The following is a 22823-nucleotide window of genomic DNA, read 5'->3' as shown; positions in this document are numbered from 1 at the left end:
ACCATCAGCTGCTGCCTACTGCTTCTCCCAGGAATGCCACTGTTACCGGCACTCTCCTCAGGGGCAGGGACTTCTGCCCCTGCTGCCCCTTAGTTCCCTCTTTGTAAAACACATTCTACAGTAGGAAGAAGCTTGTCTACCAGCTTTGGTTTGTCAGTGATCTAGGGTGGGTGTTGATGCTTTCAAGGCACTAGTGTGAAGTGCGGATGATTTTGTATAAATACGTATAAATAGGAAAAGAAAGCTTTTTTAAAACACTGTGGGAATTCTATCAAATAAAAAGAGAAGTAGAAGTGAGGATTCATGACTGCTGAACATTGTCATGGTTTCCTTAGGATGTTTGACTGTATTATCCAGTTCTCCTTCACATACCACCTCCAAAGCAGACAGCTAATGCAAGCCCACGACTATTTACTAACAAAAACACAACACACAAGACACTCTCATTAATACTGCACATGCCCACACATGCACGTGCACACAAGAACACATCACTGGTATTTCTCCCACTGACCTTTCTCCGGACCTCCAGCCTTGGTGACTTTCCGGTCCTTCAGCAGAGCCTTGGTGTTCTGTATCTGTGAGATAAGACAGGAAGAAGGCTGTCTATATGAAACTGGACTTTTCTCAGTTTTCTTTGGGAGCTGACGGTGAAGAATCTCCCCTTTCTTTTCTTGTTCTTTGAGTTTTTTGTCCTTTAAGTTGTAAAACAAACAAGAACAATTTGGTTTACTTAAGGTAAGCTTAAATGACCCCCAGACTTCTAATCACACCACTTACCAAAGCCAAATTAAAAACTGTACATTTACAAGGAACTTATCCTGGCTACTCAAAAAACCTCAATCTTCCATGTCTCATTTTCCTCTGATCTGTTTGACACGATTTCATGGCTCCCATCTGCTCTGACATTCATGCAGTGTGAAAGTTGGCTTTGGAAAATTAAAGGAAAAGGAAAGCTGTCTCTTCAGAGGCCATTAGTCCTAGAAGACCTCACTGGTTTAAGCAGATACAGGTTTGTGCTCCTCCATACCTCAAATTTGCCTCCCTATTTAAGCACTGAAAATAGGTCTTTGATTTCTCTTTATTGCACTTCTTGTGGCGTTTGAAAAGGTGAGCTGAAAAGATTTAAAGAAGTTGAGTCATGTATCTTCTGTCCAAACAAGATCGGGAGGAAAAAGCCCTTACTTTTACAGCATCTCTGCAACTGCAGAAGACATGCAGGGGAAGAAAATTGCTGACATAACCCTTCACTGAACTCTAACTCCTCGTGATGGGTAAGGCAACTGAAGGGGGATTGCAAGCACCTACATCCTGAAAGATAGGTTTGACCTCCAGCAATGACAGAGTTAAGACAAAACCTGGGAGTGGGACTCTGAAGAGAAATGGAGTTTTCAAAGCACTGTTTTACAGTGAAAATTCATTGTATCTTCTTTCAGCATGAATCGATAGATTCTACAAGCTATATAACACTCTTTACCTGCCACTGATTTCAGGGGGAGCCAAAAGTTTTGTTTCACAAAAAAGAATCAGGCATCAAATTTGTGGGTTTGTTGTGCTACACCTCAAAGGCCTCAAGGATCTCCTGCCTTTCTGTAACAAAGCTGCATGATCTGGTTTGAGATGCCAACCTCAAAGACTTGGGGCTTCTGGTTCAGTTACTTCAGGGTTGTTTCTCTGGTTGTGATTCTCACTTAAGCAACATGTTTTGCTGTGTCTTATCAAAAAGTCAGTGTAAGTACAAGTCTTTTTAGACTCACAGGAAAGTTCCTTCACCCAGTTTTGTGCCTGTATTTTGTCTGATAATTATGCACTGCCAAAGGGCTGGCTCTCCTGATGATTTTCTTTTGGAAGTTCATTGACATGAAGTCTATGAAAACCCTCAGATGCAAAGTAATGTGCATATATATGAGACAGGGAAAAGAAAGAAAGAAGCAGTAGACAGCTTGGGTTCTCTTGGAACACTAAACAGCTCTGGAAACATATTAAGGCACCTAAAAGGAAAATAACTGGACTGTACTTGTTATGATCATTCCCGGCTCAGACACAGTTTCAGCTTCCTGCACAGATGGTGTCTGGGCACCGCTGGGCTCATTAATCTTTGATTTCTCAAAAGTTATGGAGTCAGGAGGAAGAGTTTCAGTGAATCACAAACTGGAGTTTTTAGTTTTATTACAAAAGTGGTTAGGTGACTGGGAAGAGCAAGAACCAGAGACCTTCTGTGAGGTCTTCACCTCAGTCTCCCTTTGTGCACGTGTTTTTTGTTCCCAGCCTTCTCTCCATCTGCCCCGATCTCCTCCAGTTTCTTTCCCTTTAGCTAGCTAAAGCTGGCTAACTCTTTCATGGAAACAAACCAACGCATTACGGAGCCATCATCACTTTGCTTGTGTGATACCTCTTCTTCCACCTGGTGCTCTTCCCCTTGCCTTTAGAGGCTGTAAACACCTCTGGCACGGAGCATTTGTTCCTTCCTGCCCATGCTGTGCTTGGAACGACACAACATCTAATCAATCCCAGGCACTATCTTGGCAAGCACAGTCACATACTGATGATGATGAAGTAATAACAACAACAGCAATAATAATAATAAATCTGTGTGAATAACAACCTGCAACAATAGAGTCAGTGGGAGCTGTATAGTAAACTTTGAGCTCACCACACTATTTTTCCTCTCAAGGCTCTGAAACTCTGCTGCCAAGTTCAGCAGAGACTGGGCTCTACCAAGTATCTTTTTTTAAGGTACTTGTGAGGATGAGATCAAGTGGTGACTATATTAAGCCTAAAGGAGCTGATCAAGATTGTTAGCAACTTTCTGCTATTTTGGATAGGCGAGGAAAGAATTTGCATGTTGGCTGCTGCAGCATCTGTCGGAATGCAGGACAATTCAGTGCTGCAATATTTTTAGCCTAATGGTGCAAGAGCAAAGCTGCAGCTCCTCACCTGCCCAGTGCTCCTGACTTTGCCTTCACACTGCTGTTATGTTCTCTAAGCAGCAGTCACTCCATACAATTAAAGCACCCATGAAAAGAGAAAATTCACATATCTAGTGTAGGCAATTTATTAGTTTACCCTGGATGAATGTTGCAAATAGTCTTATAAGTAGTTTTAAAACTTACCAACATTGTTTCTATTAGACGATGGTTGTGAGAGGGGAAATGACTAAAACCTTAAACTCTCAACATGCCACATACTGTTATGTTTTAAAAGGAAAGGAAGTTTTCCTTCAGGGGAGTTGTAAAAGTTCGTTCCTCGCTGTACCATGCACAGCCATGTAATGGCATGCTGTCACACAATGCAGGAGTTGTACCGGTATGTTATACTTGAATAGGTTTGGCATTACATCATCCTCTGCTATTTCCTGTCCTGACCTCGACCCTAAAACCTACTCTTTAGTCCCAGCAATGGATTTGAAAGGAGGATAAAGGCTATTTGCCTTGGCCATGTATGAAACGGTGATAGGACAACGATACAAGTTCTCAAGAATTGTCCACTAGCTACGCTGTGGGAGGCAGGTACCCCCAGTGCTGGTGCCCTAGATTTAGTGTGGGGGGTGGCCACTCATCACCTAAGGCATCTCCAGCAAAAACAAAGAGATGGGGGGAGAGAGAGAGACAGACTGCTGCCTTCCTCCCTCCTCCCTGTGCTGCCCATCCACTCTGAGTACTAAAATGAAATCAGCCTGCAACACAGCCTGGCTCCTTAGCACCAGCAGCAGCTCCCAGCACCCTCAGCCTTGGCATGCTGATCACACCACCCCAGGTTAGGAAACCTAATGGAGAAGAGAGGCTGGGCATGATCGCTGCCCGTGTGCCCTCCGCCTGCTCCTGCAGGAGGTGGTGCTGCTGGCAGGCAGAGGCAGCCCCTGCTCAAGGCAAAGTCCTTATTTCACATCGCTGGAGTGAGGTGAAAGAAATTCAGTCAGCTGGCGAAGCTGAAGCTGACCGGCAACCTCCCTGCTATTCCCATGGCAACGCACAGCTACACTCTGTGCAGTGTCTGCCTAGGGACCAGTTCCCTGTAATAAGGGGACTCTGAGCTCCAGAACATGAATCTGTCCGAGCTTACAAAATCCCTATCCCTGAGTCCTGATGGCACCCACTGAAGCCAGTGGCATGAGCTAGACACTACCAGCATGTGCTCCCATCCTCAGGAAGGCATTTTAGGAGAGATGCCTACCATAGTTACAAATGGTAGTAACATCCAGGGTCTCTATTCACGTGTGCTACTTCAACTGTCCTGGTACAGTAAGTGTAACATAATCTCCTTGTGTAAATACACCTAAAACAATATAAAACATGCTTTATACTCAGCTATGTCCATGCAAAGAGAATATACTGTATTATTATCACAATGCCTGCACTGTGATTGCACCAAGGTACCTATTTCAAGAAAGAAATAACACCCCCTCATCCTCTAAATAGCTACACTGGGACTAACTCTGAGTGAAGGAGGTACACAGAAGCTGTAAGGTAATGCCTGGATGGCAGGCAGACTCATCCATGGCTCTCCATTACTGCACAGAGCAGTGACACCAGCAGCTTGAGGAAGCTGGCTCAGAGAGCCCATTCATCATCTGCAGTGCTCGCCCATGAATAGGTTTGGCATGACATACTGGCCTGTGTTTCCAGGGGAACGTTTCCCTGCAACAGCTGGAAGTAAGCTGTCAAAGAGTGTTTTGAAATATTATATTAATTGAGTCTACCCACTGCTGATACAGTTAAGTAAGATGGTTTTTGATTTATGTAGGAAAAGAAGAAGGACTTTGCCCTGATATTGCCATCTGGCTTGCAGTTCAACTTGTCTCACAAGCAGCCTTGAAAATAAACAAACCCAGCCACGAGACAAAACTGCCCCTGCAATTAGGTCATCAGTCCAGCACGGAAGAGTAGCTTTTGAAAAAGGTAGGCTCCTCAAGAGTACTGCTCTTTGTGTTGGTAGGTAAGACTTGCACAGCTCATATTACCCTTGTAATTTTAGTGCTTGGCAAAGAATCAGCCAGGGAAGAAAAATTCAGCCATGAGAAGACTCCTATTGTCTGATATGTATTCTTTTCAAACAAACTACCTTCTCTATTTGCAGGTAAAAAGACTGGAGACCGACAGAGCAAAAGGTAACCTGGTTAAATCTTTTCTCTGGCCAAGGGAAGTCCCTCATGATGTGGTGAGCTACCAAAAAATATTAACCTGGACAGAGTTTTGTTCTAATAGTTTGACCATTTCTGGTAGTCAAGCCAGGGTTGTCCCAGGACACCAGGAAAGTCAGGTGACCTGGGAGGATCACTGTCTGTCACTCAGCTCTCTGCCCTACCCTACCAAGGCCTTGAGATTCAATGCAACACAGTTATGGTCTTCTTACAACACCAGCAACTTGTACTCAAGGTGAAACCACAGAGGCCCCTGAAGAAGTCTGCATTATTTCTTTGCTAAACAGGGCATTTGAAACTTCTATTTTCCTCGTAAAAGTTGAAAAGCTGAAAGTCACCTTTCCACTTCCATTCTAGGGAGTTGATATTAGCTCCTTAGAAAAGAAATTGAGGAATTATTTGTCCTGCACAAGCAAGACCAGAGGTCTTTTTTTTTTTTTATCCACAGGTCAAGAAACCCATTGCATTATTTGCAATCGACATGGATCCTCAAATTCAGTCTGTTTTCAAAGTACCTTAACAAGCATTAATAAGCTTTACCTCATAGGAGTCTTTATTTGCCTTGTATTTTTCTATCTGGTACAGTTGATTCTTGTGACAAATACTGTCCTGGCCTTCAGACTTCTGTGGAGAGAGAAGCATGGAAAAGTATGCAAGATAATTAGAGACAACTAACATTCGATTACAGCTTAACGGACCATATCCACTCTTGGCATTCAACATACAAACATGGTGAATTTGGTCCATTACATTTTAAATAGCACTGATGGCAACAAAGTTAAAACAAGCTTGCTGAAAGAGCTGATAAAAGAAAAAAACTAAGAAGCTGTTGTCAGATCGGAAGGCCACTGGGGGTTATTTCCCTGAGAAGCCAGCCCATTAAGAACAAAACTCCATATAAACCACTCTCCTGGCCATGCAGTCACGTAGGAGACTACAGACCCTCAACTAGTTAATACTCCTTGCCAGAGCACAGGCAGCTGTGGAGAGGCCAAGGGAAGAGAGCGTGCAGCTTGTTTTTGTGCGCTCAGCTCCCCATGATGTACAAGGAAGGATGACATGACATGTGGCAGCAGAGTCCTGCCCTAGGGAAAGCTGCTGCGCAAACCCATCAGCAGTGTTTCTAACCCTCAAGCCAGGAAAGTCAGCAGGAGATGATGAGACTTTATATTCATGTTATTTCTCATGTAAAACTTTCAGCTAAGTTTTCTCTTTAAATAAAATCTTAATAGCTCTTAAGCTTCCTCTTAATTTCCTGAATCAAATTACATTGTGTTATTGTTGTTTCAAGTGGCAGAATTGTCTCAGCATACGGAGACATTACACCAGAAGTCACAAGTAAAGCTCTGCATGGCAAAATTTGCTTTCTATAGGGTAATTGCCTAGCCAGAGGGGAACTCCTGTGGAAACAGGCACTTGTGAGACATAAAGCCTATCAGCAATTATCTCTGCAACCTGGGGGATTCTTATCTGAAATAATGCCACTAGGTTTTAAGGAATACTTCCCATTCATGGTTACTACTACAAAATTAGGGAAAAAAAACCAAGGCTAAAACAAAACCAAAACAACTTGGGTAAAGCCTTGAGATCTAATGCCAGCAAGCAGGGAAACTTTTAGCACTTTTTGTACTCTCCTCATCCACTTGTCCAAAGAATCAGCAGCAAGCAGTACTTACCCTAAGGCTTGCCAAGTAGCGCTCCAGCTTCTTATTAAGTAGAAAGTAGATGGCAAGCGTGTGACTTGCCCTATTTGAAAGCACAGTGTTGATGACATCACTGTTCTTATAGCCGAGCTTCTCAGTCATATGGAGCAGCACGCTTTGGCTGAGGTCCTCAAGGTGAATCCTGCACAGAGGGAGAGGCAGAGCATGCCATTCGTACTGTCCTCCCAGCGACAGAGCCTTGCCAGCCATGGGGGACATGGCAGAGTGTGGAGAAAAGGCCTGAAAGGCTGACTAACATGGGAGTGATTAGCTCTCTCCTTCCGTGATAGGCATGAAAAGGGTAGACTATTCAGGAACCATGGACACCATGGGAAGCTGTGACAGCTGAACTAACAGCACTCTCTCCATCATTTCCTACCGTGATGCAAATGGCACCATGATGCTTGGAATGCCCTGTTTGTTATCCTACATTTAACCAGTAAAGACTATTAAGATCATCCATCTGGTTTTGAAGGAAAAGGGTAAAATCCTATTCAGGTATCTACTACCAGCTTTCTGAAATGACCTTTTCCTTGTAATCAAACACCACTGCATTCAGCTTCACCCTTACGTGTTTACAATATTCATGCCACAGAAAAGGGACATATAAGTAGGGTTAATGCAGCACCTCTCAAAATGGTAGAACAGCTGCTATACTCACGTTGGTTAAAAGCACAAGTACAAGATGTGTTTATGTATGTGCTCTTCTGTAACGTCGATAACAGGGTCAGCCAAGGCAAGAAATGGAGTACAGCAGCATTGTGGAGATGGCAAAGAGTCTTCTCAATCTATGTTAAAAACAGATTTTCCAAAGAACTCTGCTCCTATTTAGACCTCTAAATGTGCTGGCCAGCTTCCCAGATGTACCCGCCAACTCCCATCCATCTCCAAAGAAATGCTGAGTTTCATTTGGTTTCCAAAGGATATTCTTTGCTCCTAACATCAAGCTTAATGTCTAGCTAAGGCAACTTCGGGGAGCCTAGGGTGCAGGCTTTTTTATAACCTGCCTTCCCCCATTCTCCACCTTCCCCACTCCTGCCCTGCTATCCCCCTGTCCTGTGCGCCTGTGATGCAAAAGCTCTGACAGCAGCCTGGGTCAGACGCAGAAGACTTACACAAGATGTGAATCACAGTCTGGAAAAGCTCAAATAACTATTTTCCTTTATTCGGCATGATTAACATTCGTTCTGCAGCTAAGGAATGCTTGGGGTTGGGGGTTTTTAAGTTCAAAAGCAAAACTTATCTTGGCTGTTGCACGTTAAAGCATCTGGACAGCAAAAGAAATTCAAGCAATTTCTACTTCAGGTGCTCAGCAAAACGTGAATTTTTTGCTTGCCTTCAGGGAATTTATTTAATAAAAGCAAGCTTATAAAAAGCCTGAGAGAATATTCTCCTGAAAATGCAGTTTCTGCCGTTCTTCCACCTTGTCTCCATGCTTTCCCCTTTCCTACCATGTTTCTGTCTTGGGAACAACAGGTATTACCCCCAGAACAGTGGAAGAGCACTGCAAGAACATAATGCAGCCTCTCGCTTGTGTCAATTAAGAAAGGAAGTGATTCTTTGCAAATTCAGGAGTGGATTTTTCAGAACTATTTAATATTAACTATACCTGCATACTAACAAAAACTAGGTGAAACTCTGTTGAAGCTGACTCTGGCAGTACTTTCTGAGGCAAGCTCAAAAGGAGTTGAGCCATGTCTTTAAGTATTTCAAGCTTCATAGGATATTTTCCCTATAAGTCTCCAGTACGACAAAGTCTATGTAGGTCATGTTTGGGGTATCAATTAATTAAACTAAAACAATATTTTCCCCAAAAAATGAAATTAAAAGAAAGAATCTGTATGGCTTTTATCCTTTACAGCTCCACATAAAATCTGGGTTCAGACAGAAGGAGCATCTTTCTACTTTTCTTTTGATTTCAGACCAAATTATGAGAAAAATAGTGCAATGAGAAAGAAATGAAACTGTTGTGGGTTGAGTTTTTTCAATAGCAAAGCACAGCATTCCACACTGATGTTCCCTTTAAAGTGTTTATAACAGGAAAGGATTATCATCATCACCATATACACATGTATGCATGAGCAAACATGCTCTCTCTATAGTTCAGCAACGCATTTTCTTCTGTTCTTCCATTTTATTTGCTTGCCTTTAGAAGGGAATGATTAATGGGCACTCCATAAATAAAGAGCATTGCACAGGTATTCTAATAGAGACCAGCCTCTTCTGTAAGTCACCTATCTAACTGCATCAATGAGGAAACTCTAGGACACTTCCACCACAACATGACTAAAGCATGACAACTGCAAGCTAGGAATGACAGCATAGAGTCCTGAAAATGTAACCACAAATGCAAAAGAATTGTGAAAGCACATTCAAGCCCTATTTCTCTCTTCTTTCCTCTTTTCTGCAGACAAGGTGCACACAGCAAGTGAATCAAATTACCCATACAGCTCTCAGTTACACTTTCACTTAACGGATGCCACATTTGGTAGATTGATTAGACTCATCATGACAGTGATTTCATTAGCTTAACGACTCATTCAGTTTACATTTGTTTTCTCTATCTTTACCGTACAATGTTCACATGCACCATATTTCAGTACAGTCCAATGAACCACAGAAACTCAGATTTCCTTTTGTTGGACAGCATACTACACAAATTAACTCAACTACTCTTAAATTTAGGGCAGTAACGTCGAGATCATGGGTCTGCCTGTTCTCACTCTTATTCCTTATGAAACAATTGTTTCGTAGGCGCCATATTTATATTCTGTCCACATAGGTCTGGGATTGCAGGCAGCCGGCTTCACATCTGCCTTCCCCATTTCAGTGCATGGCTAAAGTGATGCCTTCAGGCATCCAAGCTGCTCAGCATCTATCTAACCATATTTTGAAAGCAGAAGACCTGTTATTCTTCTCAGGTGAAAAAATGGCATAGTCACAGTGATTCTCCACAATGCCGTACTTGAAAGTTAAGATACTACCTCTGGAAAGGAAATGCTTGCTGCTAAATTAGGGCACCTCCCTTTCCTGTCTATGCAGAAGGAAGGGAGTTCAGGTAGGAGCCTGGACCATGCGGGCTGTGACAAACACGTCCCCAGTGTTACTTAGGATCTTGGCCTGCAAGCCAGTAACTCCTACAGTGAATCTTCTGCAGGTACTAGATTGTGTATGAGACATAGCTGATGGGCTTTGACACAAGAAGGAGATTTTATCTGATTAAATATATACACGTATTTCTAAGTGAGTTGCTTGAGGCTCCATTTACAGTCACTGGAAACGAACTCAGATCTCCTGGGCACAAAGTCATCCTATTGCAGAATCAAAAATAAGTCACATTAATCATTATTAAAAAAGTGCCCTTATTTATCTCCAGTGACTGTAATGACAGCCCAGGCTGGCTGGCTCGTGCCAACTCTACACTGCAGTTATTTAAAGTCAAGCAAGATTATTTCTAACCAAAACGGACCACAAGTATCTTTCTTTTTGTTTTTGCCTAAATGGGTGTTTGACTGGCTGTGAGATTTGTTTGTCTGCATTTAGTCATGCATGCAGCACTGTACAGGTGTTCAAGATCAACAACCAAGAGAGCAAGATCATTTAACTCTGATCTTTCTCGCTATGGTTTGCAACCTCACATATTTATCACAAATAGGCATAGCTTCTACTGGAAAAGGAGCTTGGCTTTTACTGACAAACAAGAAGATCAAAACTGTCTGTCACATGCACCCATTCCAAGTTCTGGAGCCAATTAATCATATGATCTACATCCCAGACCACCCTGCAAATAATGTATCGTACGCCAGCTTTTAATTTAAGGTCTGGGTTTTGACCATTTCAAGCAAAGCATATTCAATGGCCAATCCTAGCAACTTCTAGGATGGAGTCACAAAAGCAACCCCAGAAAATGCACTCAGATGCTGTCACACTAATGGAACTGAAACAACAGAGTTGTCCATGTTTTAATATATATAATGTACATACACCTGGCAGGCTTTCTCCAGTCTTTGACATGGTACCTGTTTGGATATGTGACATTAGGTGGTGCTCGTCCAGGGTAATTCTCATTAAGCCATCGATTTGCAAGTGCCTGCTGGATGTTTGGTCTCTTTGCAGGATCTGGTTCTAGTAGAGATCGTAGAAAGTTTATGGCCGCTGTAAAGAAATCAAGAAAAGCACTCCAATATGTCATCTGCTTTATGACTTAACACAATGGCTGAGTTACTACAGGTATGTAGCCTGACCAAGGGTATACTGAAAAGGAACATTTTCCCTAAACTATGTGCTAATGTTCTTGTGAAAAAAGGAAAAAAATGACAAGGGATTAATAAGTAAAATAAACAATTATTTATAATCACGATGATTTATAGAGTCATAAAGGAGAGGAGAAAAAGCGCCTTTGTTTCAGAGCATGTTTGAAGTTTATGAGCAGGTTAGCCAGAACTTAGATTTCTGTATGAGTTCAAGAGGGTGATGTCAGGTCAGAGGCAAATTGCTCAATCTGTGCTTAAAGTAGAAGGAGATGGATTGGGGGTGAGTGGAGGGGAGAGGAGGGATGCAGAGCTGGGAGGGAAGACAATGGAGGTTTGGGCTCCCTTTGACATTAAAAGGACAAAATCTCTCCCAGCTTCCATCCAACTTCCAGTCACTTGCAGGAGGTTTCAGCTAAATTAAAAGAGTACAGTAAAATTAATGGGCTTCATTCTGTTTTCAGATACTGAATCTTTAACTTTCAGTGACATTCAACCATCCCCCAGGAGTTTCTTGCAAAAGCTCTCCAAAGCACTTTTCTGATACTTCTAAGTCATGTGCTTCTTATATGATTAAAAGCAATGAAATCAAGTGATCTGCTTAAAGACTCACATGAAGTGCCTATGGGAGCTGAAAATAAACTCTCTTTTAACTAGGACTGGTCTTTATTTCTCAAATTATCAAAGCTAGATTCACTTTATCAGCTTTTTCCCACCTTCTCCCGCAGCAGAGTTGCAGTTTCCCTCCTACACTCTCCTGAGCACGTCGTGTCTACTCATCTCCTCACTCGTGCAGGTGCCCTGGGCAGTGGCAGCCCAGGACCACTGTGGCACGGGACAGTGTCCTCTGGGATGTGTCTTCTGAGTGCAGTACAGCCAATACAACTACTTCACATCAGTGTGGGCAAACCAAACCCCCTAAAGGGTTGTGTTACAGATAGAACTGGATGTGCTAATGCCTCAGTGCTAGAAAACTGCAGTATTATGAGCTGGTCTTCCCATTCAGCTTTACAGGTGTTTGGTCTCATTGCCACAGCATGTTCACACAGCACCACACCATCCCTTACCCCGAAGCAGTGAAGCCACAACGTATCTTCTCCACCAGCAATACAGCAAAACCCTTCTGAATTCCTGTTCCTATGTTCAATTTAAGGAGAATAATATGCCTGCTGGTGAGGCCACTATGTCCTCACCTGAAAAGGGCATAAACATTAACCTAGGCACAGTGCTGCTGCCCTTCACAGGTTCTCTCTGAGACTGCTGCCCTCCTCTGTTTGCCCGGTTGTCCTCCTGAGCATTTTTATCTCCTCAAGCCCACCCACATCACCTCCCTGTTGCAGTACAAGACAGGACAGCTGGGCTGATGTGCCAGGGCAGGGCAGCGATACATGCAGTTATGTATTTACTGGTTCAGCTAGGCATCAGCTGGATTTGTTCTAAGCTCTCTCTTCACAAATCGCTGATTTATGTGAGATATTTTACTTAAATCTTTCAAAAAAAATTTGTTATTTTCCTACAACAGCAAAATTGTGGAAGCAGCAAGAAAAGCCTTTATCTAAGCTCATGAACCTGGAAGCTGGCACTACAGCTGCTCTCTGCATGCTCCAAGTACAACTCTTGGGTATGGAACCCCCATTATGGCAACCAACAAACCCCTTGTTCTCCCATTTCATCTCCTCTCTCTCCAGCACTCCCCCCATCTCTGTGTTAGAAACCACATGCATCCCACAGGTTCAGAGGAAAATAAATAACGCCTCCCCAAACCCCCACCTTACCTCTCCACCCCCCCACCCCCCAAGTCCTCAAATCAGCTAATGTCTCCTTAAAAATCCTAATTCCTTTTTCCCCCTTGGTGAAAGGCAGGATGATTAAGTGAAGCGTGTGAGGTACCAGGGAGATCAACAGATCCAGACTGAGAGAAACTAATCCTGGAGAGAAGACTCCCCCCGGGAGGCTCCCTGGCTGGCCAGACCCAGGAAACATGGAGCAGACGAGTAACAGCACCTTGGCTGATTTGAGCTGCTGGATGGCAAGAGGAGAAGAGAAGTCTTTTCCAGTTAGCTGTGTGGCTGTGGGAGAGCAAAATAAGTCTCCCAAGGAGCAAACATGAAGCTGCCCAATCAATTTTTGGACGTGCTGCATCTGAAGCCATTTTTTTCTGCTGCCCCAAGTAGGCTGGTGAACAAAGGGCGCTGTGAACTGCCCCACCAGGCCCTCATTATGTGAGGCCCCCTTTATGACAAGCTCGAGGACAGCACTAATCTGATTAGCTGGTGACCTGCACTCAGTGGAATTCTGTGTAACTTTGAGCAAACTTTGCCCTTTTGACAAATGAGAGACCAGCATCATGGGAAACTACATTTCTCTCTTCACTTCCTTGAGCATACTGAGCTCAGTGATGACCAGAAACAGAGCACACGTCAGGTGGGGATTACAAGACCTCTGCCATTTTCACTTTCCCTCTCGTGAATGACACCAACTTCGTGTCTTGTTCACACCGCGAGGCTGTGCCTGATTATAATCAGGTATATAGGTATTGCTTACAAAACTGGCTGGAGAAAATGCAATGAGGTTACTTCACAAGCCATGAGTGAGCTCCACCTAATAAAATCCTTCCTCCAAACTACAAGGATGGATAGACTATAGCTTTTCTTCTTGTTTTCACTTTAATTCCCTGGTCCAGAAGGAAGACCATGAACACACAGAAGCTGTAAACTGACGTAAAAAATGAATGTGTGCAAGGTGAATACTAACTTCCTGAGTAACTGAATTCTGCTCACCTAAAATCAATAATCAGATAGCTATGTTGTTTAAAAAGCTTAATGAAAAATGTTTTCCTAAATGGGAAAATCGAACACTAACTCCAAACTTTCCCTGTTGCTACACAGTTGCTTTGGGTGCTCATGGCTACCCAACATTTTAATTAACAAAAATCAAATATACTCTTGCTTAGTGATAAGACTGGCTACTTTTATGATCAGTCTGTGTGTTCAGTAATTGTCAAATTAAGTATTGAAAGACAATGTACTGAACAAGCAAAACAGACTCCTGCAAAAAAATCTCTATATGTGAACTTACAGAAAAAGAAAATCCAATTCAAGAAAAAGATCCATAAGTCTAAGAAGTCAACAAACACAACAATTTGCAGAGCAGAAGAGCAGAGTTTCTACCTACTGACCCGTAGCCTAACCATGGCAAGAACAAATGTCATCTTATATCAGTTTGCCATGTCTGTGAATGCAGAAGGCCACTGATTTAGATCAAGAACCGATGCGTACCTTTGTTCACGGTGAGTAAAGTTTAACATGTTTAAATCTATTCGACTAATTTGACATCACCTCTAAAAGTTCAAGCTGCTGTAGTTCTCACAGGGTAAACAAAATACTGTTTTCACTGAAGACCATAGTGTCAGTGAGCTACAAATGCTACAGAGAGGCATTTGTGAAAAACATTGATCTCCATTATAAAACAGTAGGATGAATAAAATATTAAAATGAAACCTGTTAAAAATTATGGGGTTTTTTTGCTACCCTCAGTCTGGTTTTCTACAGACCTTTCATGGGTGATTCAGCCTTTAACATGAGTTGTCCCAGTGAAGTCAGTGAAATCTCCCACTTAAAGACAACTGAAAGAAAACAATGACTGGGGAAAGAGTTCATTGGTTCAAAGACACTACACAGCCATCATATAACTGCTGTTCATTGCTAAAAGCCTCACTCTGGGAGGTAAGTTCAGTGAGTTTTTTGCCAAACTTGGAAAATGTTTACTGTGACATGCAAGTCCCTCAGTCAAGAATAACTTTGCAACTGATGCAGGATTTGGCATCCAGATCAGTACAGCACGAAGCAGTCAGTATAATCTTCCTTTTAATTTACTCACTGGGCCTTTAGAGCATGTGCTAGAACATTAAAATAGCCATTTTGTGCAACTGAATCCTAACAGGAAGTCTCCAGAATGGAAATACCAAAAATCTAATTGCGTCAAATAGACGGCAAGCCTTGTGGCATCCCAGCTCACTTGTAAACCTACCACTTTACAACATGCCAGCAATATGAACTGCTGGTAGGAAAACTGTACTTCATACAGATGCAGAACAAGGAACAACATACTCCTCTTGATCCATGAATAACCTGTGTGAGAAAATCCTTAATTACCTCCTTCTTCCATATGCAGGAAAATCTCTACCTGGAGAATTCATCTTGTGAGACAGCTTTTAAGGGCTTTTGCTTATACCCCGTAATGACAGCTGTCATCCTTAATGTATTGAGTAAAAATGTATGCTCCATTACCCTTTTTCTATTTGCAATCTTTTAATTTTATTGAATGTTCCTTGTAGACAGGCTGCCAGATAAGGAGAACAGAAGCTCTCCATGAACAAGAAATTAAGCATACAAAAATAAAACCCAACTACAAAACAGAGTTTGTTCCAAATGCTGACAACGGTCTTGCTATAAGCTGAAAAATGATTCTGTTGCTTAGTGACACGGCTTTGAAGCAGGAATTAATATTTATAATGTTAATATATCAACGATTTTGCATTTTGTGAACACACAAAGGTTATCACCGGTCGCCGTCCACAAAATTACTTTCTGTGTGCATGTCACCATTCCATAATAAATGTGAGGTCATTTGAGGTAGCTTATCAACTCAACCCTAGTCACAACAATGCCCAGGAATCTGTTATGCCAAAATAATGTCTTCATGCATCCATACCCTATGCTAAAATCATCTGAACATGCAAAACTGACCAACTACTCTAGAAATGCAATTTCATAGTATTTCACAAGTTTGTTCTTCTCTCATATTCAGCACAACTTGGCACTTTTCCAGTTTACGTACAGAAGTCAAAGTGAAAGCAGTTACAGTACAGCAACTCCCACAGATCTTTTGGAGGCTAACATGAAAAAAAAGAGTATTCTTCACAATTAACATGCCATGTCGGCAGCATGACTCACAATCCAGAATTCAACACAATAGCTCTGGCCAACTGGATCTGAACAGGAACCAGCACACCCCCCTGATTACCTGAAGAGAGCTGGGTGGGAAAAGGGTTCATTTCTTTGTCCACCATTTTCTGGTATAAAGCTCTCAAGCTGAATGGCTCAACAGTAAATGGTAATGTTCCAGTCAACATTGCGTACATGTTCACTCCACTAAAAGAGAACATAGAGAAAAAGAAACCAAAATAAACAGGAACAAGGAAGAACTTAAGCTTAGGTTTTAGTGACTGTACTTCATCTTTAATGTCTGACAGCTATTAAAAAAGACCAAGAAAGCGCGCTGTCTTCTGTTGCACACAATAATTTGGGGGAGAATTCCCAGCAGTTTGATCACAGAGGTCACACAATGTGTAGAATATAAGCTGGGAGCCACAGAACTGAGCCCAGCTCTTAGGCAACTCCTCAGCTAAATGCCACACCACAATTAAGTCTCTTCTTAGGCTGCATAAACATGCTGCTATTGGAGGCCTTGTCCTGATGCTGCCTTGGGTGAGGAATGATTGCCCACACCAAGAGGGACATCGCAGGTCCTGCTTCAGTGCCCAAAAGTGACCTCCATGGCCTTCGATGCAGCCCAAAGATCAAGTGTGAAAAATTACATTTTTCAGAGCAGAGAACTTACTGCTTGTTTATGCCTAGCAAAGTCAGGGTTGAAAAGTGGGTTGGGCATTCTTGGTCTTTTTCCTCTTAAAAGGGCATTAAATTCAGTTTGAGTGGAATTCCTCCCTTTTGGGAATTTGTCTGCTAAATACACATATGTGAACAGAAAGAAACTAAACCAGTGTGCTATCATGAACTGTGATCACAGGCACCACTTGTTCAACTATGGGGAAGGACATGAGTTAACCATATTTTCTTTTTTTTTTTTTTTTAGTTAAAAAGGCAGGACATTATTACTGGAGAAAGGTAAATGGTTTACAAGAATGACTGTGCTCTGTTTGCCTGCATTCCTCAGGGCTGGTACTGTCACTCTTTATGTGGACGGATGGCCCACTGCTGGAGTGAGAAATTCAGTAGCCATACAGCGATTTAGCTGTGGATCTCCTAGGACAGACTGAAAATCAGGTTCGGCAGGGGAAGTTCTAAAGAGCCTTGAAGTGCAATAGGGGACCCATTGGGTCAAATGGAGAGATTAATTTAACCCAGGTTCTACTCTAATTTATAAACTCTCTCTGCCAATCTCTCTTAGCAGTAGTAGCACTTATACAGTGCTTCACATTCCCCAAGCATTCCAAATACTTCAACTTGGGAATTACCATAATTCTGCTATTTCACTAAAATTTATACAAATATTATTAACCCCACTTGGCGAGGGAAAGTCTACTGCTACTAAAGCAAAAGCTAAAACTCAGCTGATTTCAGCTAATTCTTCGCCAGGAGTGACAAGAATAACCAACATCAAGTCCATGGCGAACAGGAAGGTAGTAGGAATTGCACAGTCCGTAACAGTACTGCAGGCAAATTCATTGATTCCAAAACATCTTTGTAGTTTCTTCTACTTCTGGCACTGGAGACTTCTGTCTGCTCTTTTGCCTCAACACTAATAAACTCACAAAGGCTCACAAGTTTTCTGGCCACTTCTATTTCCCCTTTAATGACTGTGTTTTCAAAGTGATGACTTGACTTGATTATCACATTTCCTGTCAGGCTTGACTGTGGATAGTACACAGAGCCCACATGAATGCTTGAGGATCCTTTGGGGAAAACAAAAGAAGCTGTTGGCCCCCTCGTGCCAGAGCCATGTCTTCTACTGTGTCTGAACATCACTGATCAGCAGCTGTGCTTTACCGGAGTCTCTCTATGCCTTATGTTCTAGAGATCTACATACAGGTACATAAAAGATACATTTCAGAACAAAGTAACTGTGAAATTTAGTTCAGATGGTCATGCTGATTAAACAGATTTTCTTGCTCAGAGTAGCCAAATACACGAATAACATTTTTACTTGAGCAATGGGTAATGGTAACAGTAATAAAAATTGCAAACTAGAGAAGTAACTCACATGGACCAAACGTCTATTTTGGGCCCATACTTTTTCCTTGCCAGAAGTTCAGGGGCTGCATATGCTGGGCTGCCACACTGGGTGCTGAATGGATCAGAATAACCCAAGATGCCTGCACAGTTGCTCAATCCAAAGTCTGCGAAAGGCACAGAGATAGAGTTAGTTATGAAAGAGACAGATACAGTAAAACCACTCTAGAACACAACGGAAAAAGCAGCACACTTTTTTTTCCAAAAGCTAAGCAATGAACTGCCTAAGAAAAAACTATCAGCCACATGCAAAAACTTTATATAATTTGTTTCTCTGAGGTGCTAAATAAACAGAGATTTCACAAACAATAATAAAAAAAAAAGTCTTAGAATATGCACCATTACCAATTTCATATACAAAGCAACTGCATTTCACTGGGAACATGGATGGCAACAACCAGAGTTAAGACTGTCATAGGCACTACGTGATGTTCATGGGACTGAAAGCCACCTCGGGCTGTCTTAGATTCCATACCGCTGTGTTGTGTTGCGTTATGTTAGGTAGAGGCTGAGTTTAAGTGGGACTTCTTCAAGATTTTCCTCTAAATTGTGCAAATGAAGCATGAGATGCAAGGTGGCGGTGGGGTGTTTCTGGGACTACTGTGGCAATGCACAAATTAACAGGGTTGGAAAGTCAGCATTTCAGCTCTGAAATAGAACAGGGAAGGGAAGGGGAGCAAGAAGGGGAATATGTTCAATTTGGCTTCTCCCTGCCTGACTTCTGCCTTGCATTACTGTATTTCTGGCCCCTGGGTGTATCTGTCACTCTTTAGCTGGCACTAATAAAAAGGGATTGGCAAAGGCTGGCACCATGTGCTGCTGGAGACAAGAGGGAGCCTCTCTGCACCAAAGGAGGCTGCAGTTTCAAAAGTGCTCTCAGCCAATCCAAGACCAGGCTGGCGCCAAGAAGAGTGTTCCCAAAATCCCCCATCTGCTCCAGTGCTGGTATGGCTGCAGGCTGAGCTGGGTTTAGGGAAGGGTCTTAAAAATTAAACAACTAGTCAAAGAAAGAAAGGCAGGCAATATGAAGCCAGGGGAGTGCAAGCCCACCCTGTCTAGTGGTAGCTTGGCTTGGGAGAAAGCAATCATGAAACCACAGCTGACCTGTAAGGAAAGGAGAGGTTGCAAAGGGTCTTCAAAGTGAAATCAAGCAATCTGACGTGATAAGGGGAAGAAGCAAGACAAGCTTGTATGAAGAAAGATGACATGGGCAAAGCTGACAGACTGGGAGAACGGCCTTTGCTGCAGGGCAACATATCCAGCAGTAGCAGATCTAGGGAGGTCACAATCCAAGATGTGTGCATTTATTAATAGCTTGTTATTGATGACAGCTGCAACAGCAGAAATACTCCTCTTAAGAACACTGATATCTGTTTTGTTTCTCTTTTTTTTAAATCCAGGCTTCTTAAGAATTCCCAGAATGCATGTGTGTTTAAAATTAAAACTGTCTTATACATAGATGAGGCAGTCAGAAGTAGACTGCTGAATCCTCTTCCTACAGGCTTGTGTCTTGCATCCACGTGTCTTGTAAAACAGCAGCTTTCTGGGTGTGCTACCCACCTGCCTGGACGGACTAAAAGCATCACATTTTGGAGGGTGAATGTAGCTAATGCAATACTCCCTCTCCACAGAGTCACTAATTTGGGTCTCTCTCCCTTACCTTCCTACTTATCAGCAGAAGACTTAAAGAAATGGCCTGTCCTTTAGCTTTTACCCCACATTAAATTTGGCTGAAATCAGACAGGAGTTCCGCAAGGTATTGGAAGTGCACTGTCAGGGCACCCCCGTTAGCCTTGCTCCTTTACAAAACTAGGCAAAAAAAAATTATAATGCCTATAAAAAAATGCAATTATAAAGATGACTATGGGAGCTGGAGTGCCCAAACGACTGCACAGTGCTTTCCACTTGACTGGCTTCATCTCTGAGAGCGAGACAAGCACAAGAGACAAGAATCACCACATTTAACACCTAAAGAGGCTCAAAGAGGTTTTGCTGGAGAACACTGTTAAAACAAGGGAGAATCAAGAAAATTTCCCTGTCTCTGCTAGAAAACAATCGTCTCTGGACACTGCTTAATCATCTCTGCTAGATATGTATTATTCCTGGGTCTTATACAAATACTTCCAAGGATCCACTTATGCAATTAACTTAACTTACTTATTAGCTATGGCCTGAGATGAGTTATGTCAACTGTAAAATTATTTGTAAAACTCCTAGAAATAGCATCTCCACACAGTACTATTCATGGCCTTTACCCTACTGTGTCAGACCACTTCAAAATTACTTGACTGTAATATAACATTTTACAACTAAAGTATATAAGGGTTATATTCTGTGAGGGTGTAAATCAGCACCCCTTCATCATTATCATTGGAGGTATACTCCAGTGGAGGTTTTCATTCTCTTACTTTTTCTCAGCTCATTCATCTAATCTAGGCTGGTATACTCTTTTTTTCCTAGTGCCTGTTGAGATGCAGAATGCACACAGACATGCATACTGGGGACAGGGATTTTATCGCAAAAGAAATGGCAATATTGTTATTAACACTTTGGCAGCACATCGTGATCGCAATGTGATTTTTATTAAGGATGCACTGCTGATCTTGATAAGGATGGTATTACCACCAGCATGGATAATTTCACTGCCATGCCTGCCTCTGTCTGAGGCTTCCTTTCAATAAGCTGAGCTAATTACAGAACCCAGATCAAAGGCCACGGTTGGTTTTCCAAAGTAAATATTATGACATGGAAACTCCACCACCCCCGCTGTTCGTGCTATCGAAGTATCACAGCACACTACTCCTCTTTAACGCCTCCAGGAGATCAACATTGAACTATGGATATACACTTATCTCAGAAGCTGTGACAGTTGGAATAGGGAAAGAGCTATTAACAACAGAAGTCTTATAGCACCAAGCTTGTGGATGAGTCTGACCAGAAGAGCTCCATAGAGCTCAGCAGAGCTAGGTACTGGCAGGGTCCTTTTGGTGCCATAGGTCTTTGAGCAGGACATCAAGGACTCTGCATGTCCCGTGAGTGGCTTTTCACAGCATCTTTTATCAGACACCTACCACTGTGGGCTGGTAAGATGAAGAGAAGTGAATTATTTCCACAGTTTCCAATCCTGATGTTCTTCGATTTGAGACTTGACAGACAGCTAAGTATAAGTCCACTTAACACAGCAAAAGGAATTTTTCTAATAATGCTATCTAAGAACATACTATAAAACACCTTGTCATGCAGCTAAAAAGAGTAAAAAAAGCAAGGTGCCATTAAGTAGCTCGTGAAGAAAGGGACTCAAGTGATTCAGTTCTCACTGACATGCACAAACAACTAGGGACTTTCAATGTTACTTCCTGGTACAGTTTTAATCTTCATTTCACCTTTCCTTTTTCCTTTATGGTGGGTTTTCTTCATTCCACAGTTATTACAAAAGCAACATTTTATTAGGTACTACTACTGCGTTTGCTGCTGCACAAGACACAGAGACCAAGCTCCCACCCTAAAGCACTTAATGTAAGCAGGATTTGTAGATGTAAGTCTCTACTCCCAAGCACGGAAAGCAGCACATAATTCCTAATAACATGTTCTTCGCTCCTGAAGAACCTTCCTGAATGGAATATGTGATGACACAACTGATCCAGCACATTTCTAGCAAGACAGACTACCTAAAATGTACTAAGTGCTGAATGAACTGAATATGGGAACAGGCAGGGAGGTGGAAGAGGAGTAAATATCTGGTCTATTCCATGAGCAACAGATGGGTGCTGGAAAATTTTCCTTGTCCTGGGAAACCCTGGTGGCAAAGGAAAGCTGTGCAGCAGCTCAACCACTACTGCTGCCACCTGTAAATGAGGTGTTGCTGAGGAGAGGTTGCCCAAGGACCTGAGGCTGGTTTCCACAGCCCCTGCCACAGCTTTCCCCATAAGTGCAGCAGATGGAGCATGAAGAACAGAGGAACTGCTTCTTCAGTGCGGACAACCAGAGATCACCAACGTTGCTAGCAAGATACGGCATGAGCTGACTGTGATACTACCTCTGTTTTGACTTACAGCAAAATTATTACTAATAAAGCAACCTTTATATTTCTATAACATACCCAGTTGGATGGTGGGATTTGATTGCTTTGCTTTAAAATACATACTGTGTGCAATCTGCTTTGTTCAAAACATCAGGTTGCAGACCTGAGGACAACTTATTTCAACTCTAGCAAGGCTACGGAAGATCAAATTGTCTCTTTTCTCTATTCTTCCCACACCACCCACTGTGAGGAGACCTTTCTATGCAACTGAAGCAACTCCAGGAACAGTTCTGAAGCAATTTTTTGGCATGTGAGCTTTAATTGTACATGTATCATCTGATTAGGTCTGGGTGTCAAGTTCACATACTGTTCTGTAATCAAACACCCAATAACAGGAAAGTTACAGAAATCCTTTAAAACTATCAGATGTTCATACAGCTCTGTTGCAAACCATCTGGTCTCACTTACATGCTAAATCAAGATAATGGGTGGTATCCATCATTACTGATGAATGATTCATGGTAACATATCAGTATCCTTTTGACCCATAGCTGAGGTAATGCAGAGTTCTCTTTTGCTATTATTTTCCCAGAGTCAGTTGATTCGCTACAGACTAATGACTAAAAGTTGGGGTAATATTTCCAAAGACTGAAATCCCTAAGTTCATTTTGACTATTT

General features: G+C 42.3%; 1 protein-coding gene across 1 annotated transcript in view; it reads right to left on the bottom strand.

The window, feature by feature from the left end:
* Nucleotides 1-22823, bottom strand: part of HUNK (hormonally up-regulated Neu-associated kinase) — a gene marked incomplete at both ends in the record, with an annotated part of 54378 nt that overhangs the window by 2325 nt on the left and 29230 nt on the right. The window contains 6 exons of the mRNA XM_080612899.1: nucleotides 515-695; nucleotides 5681-5764; nucleotides 6817-6985; nucleotides 10863-10998; nucleotides 16119-16246; nucleotides 18096-18231. Coding sequence (XP_080469025.1) covers nucleotides 515-695; nucleotides 5681-5764; nucleotides 6817-6985; nucleotides 10863-10998; nucleotides 16119-16246; nucleotides 18096-18231 — 834 coding nt within the window. The remainder of the gene's footprint in view (nucleotides 1-514; nucleotides 696-5680; nucleotides 5765-6816; nucleotides 6986-10862; nucleotides 10999-16118; nucleotides 16247-18095; nucleotides 18232-22823) is intronic.

Source organism: Psittacula echo (genome assembly GCF_963264785.1).
Source record: "Psittacula echo genome assembly, chromosome: 3".
Taxonomy (NCBI): Eukaryota; Metazoa; Chordata; class Aves; order Psittaciformes; family Psittacidae; genus Psittacula; species Psittacula echo.
The sequence above is the reverse complement of the archived record's forward strand: the minus strand, read 5'-3'. Positions and strand labels throughout refer to the sequence as shown.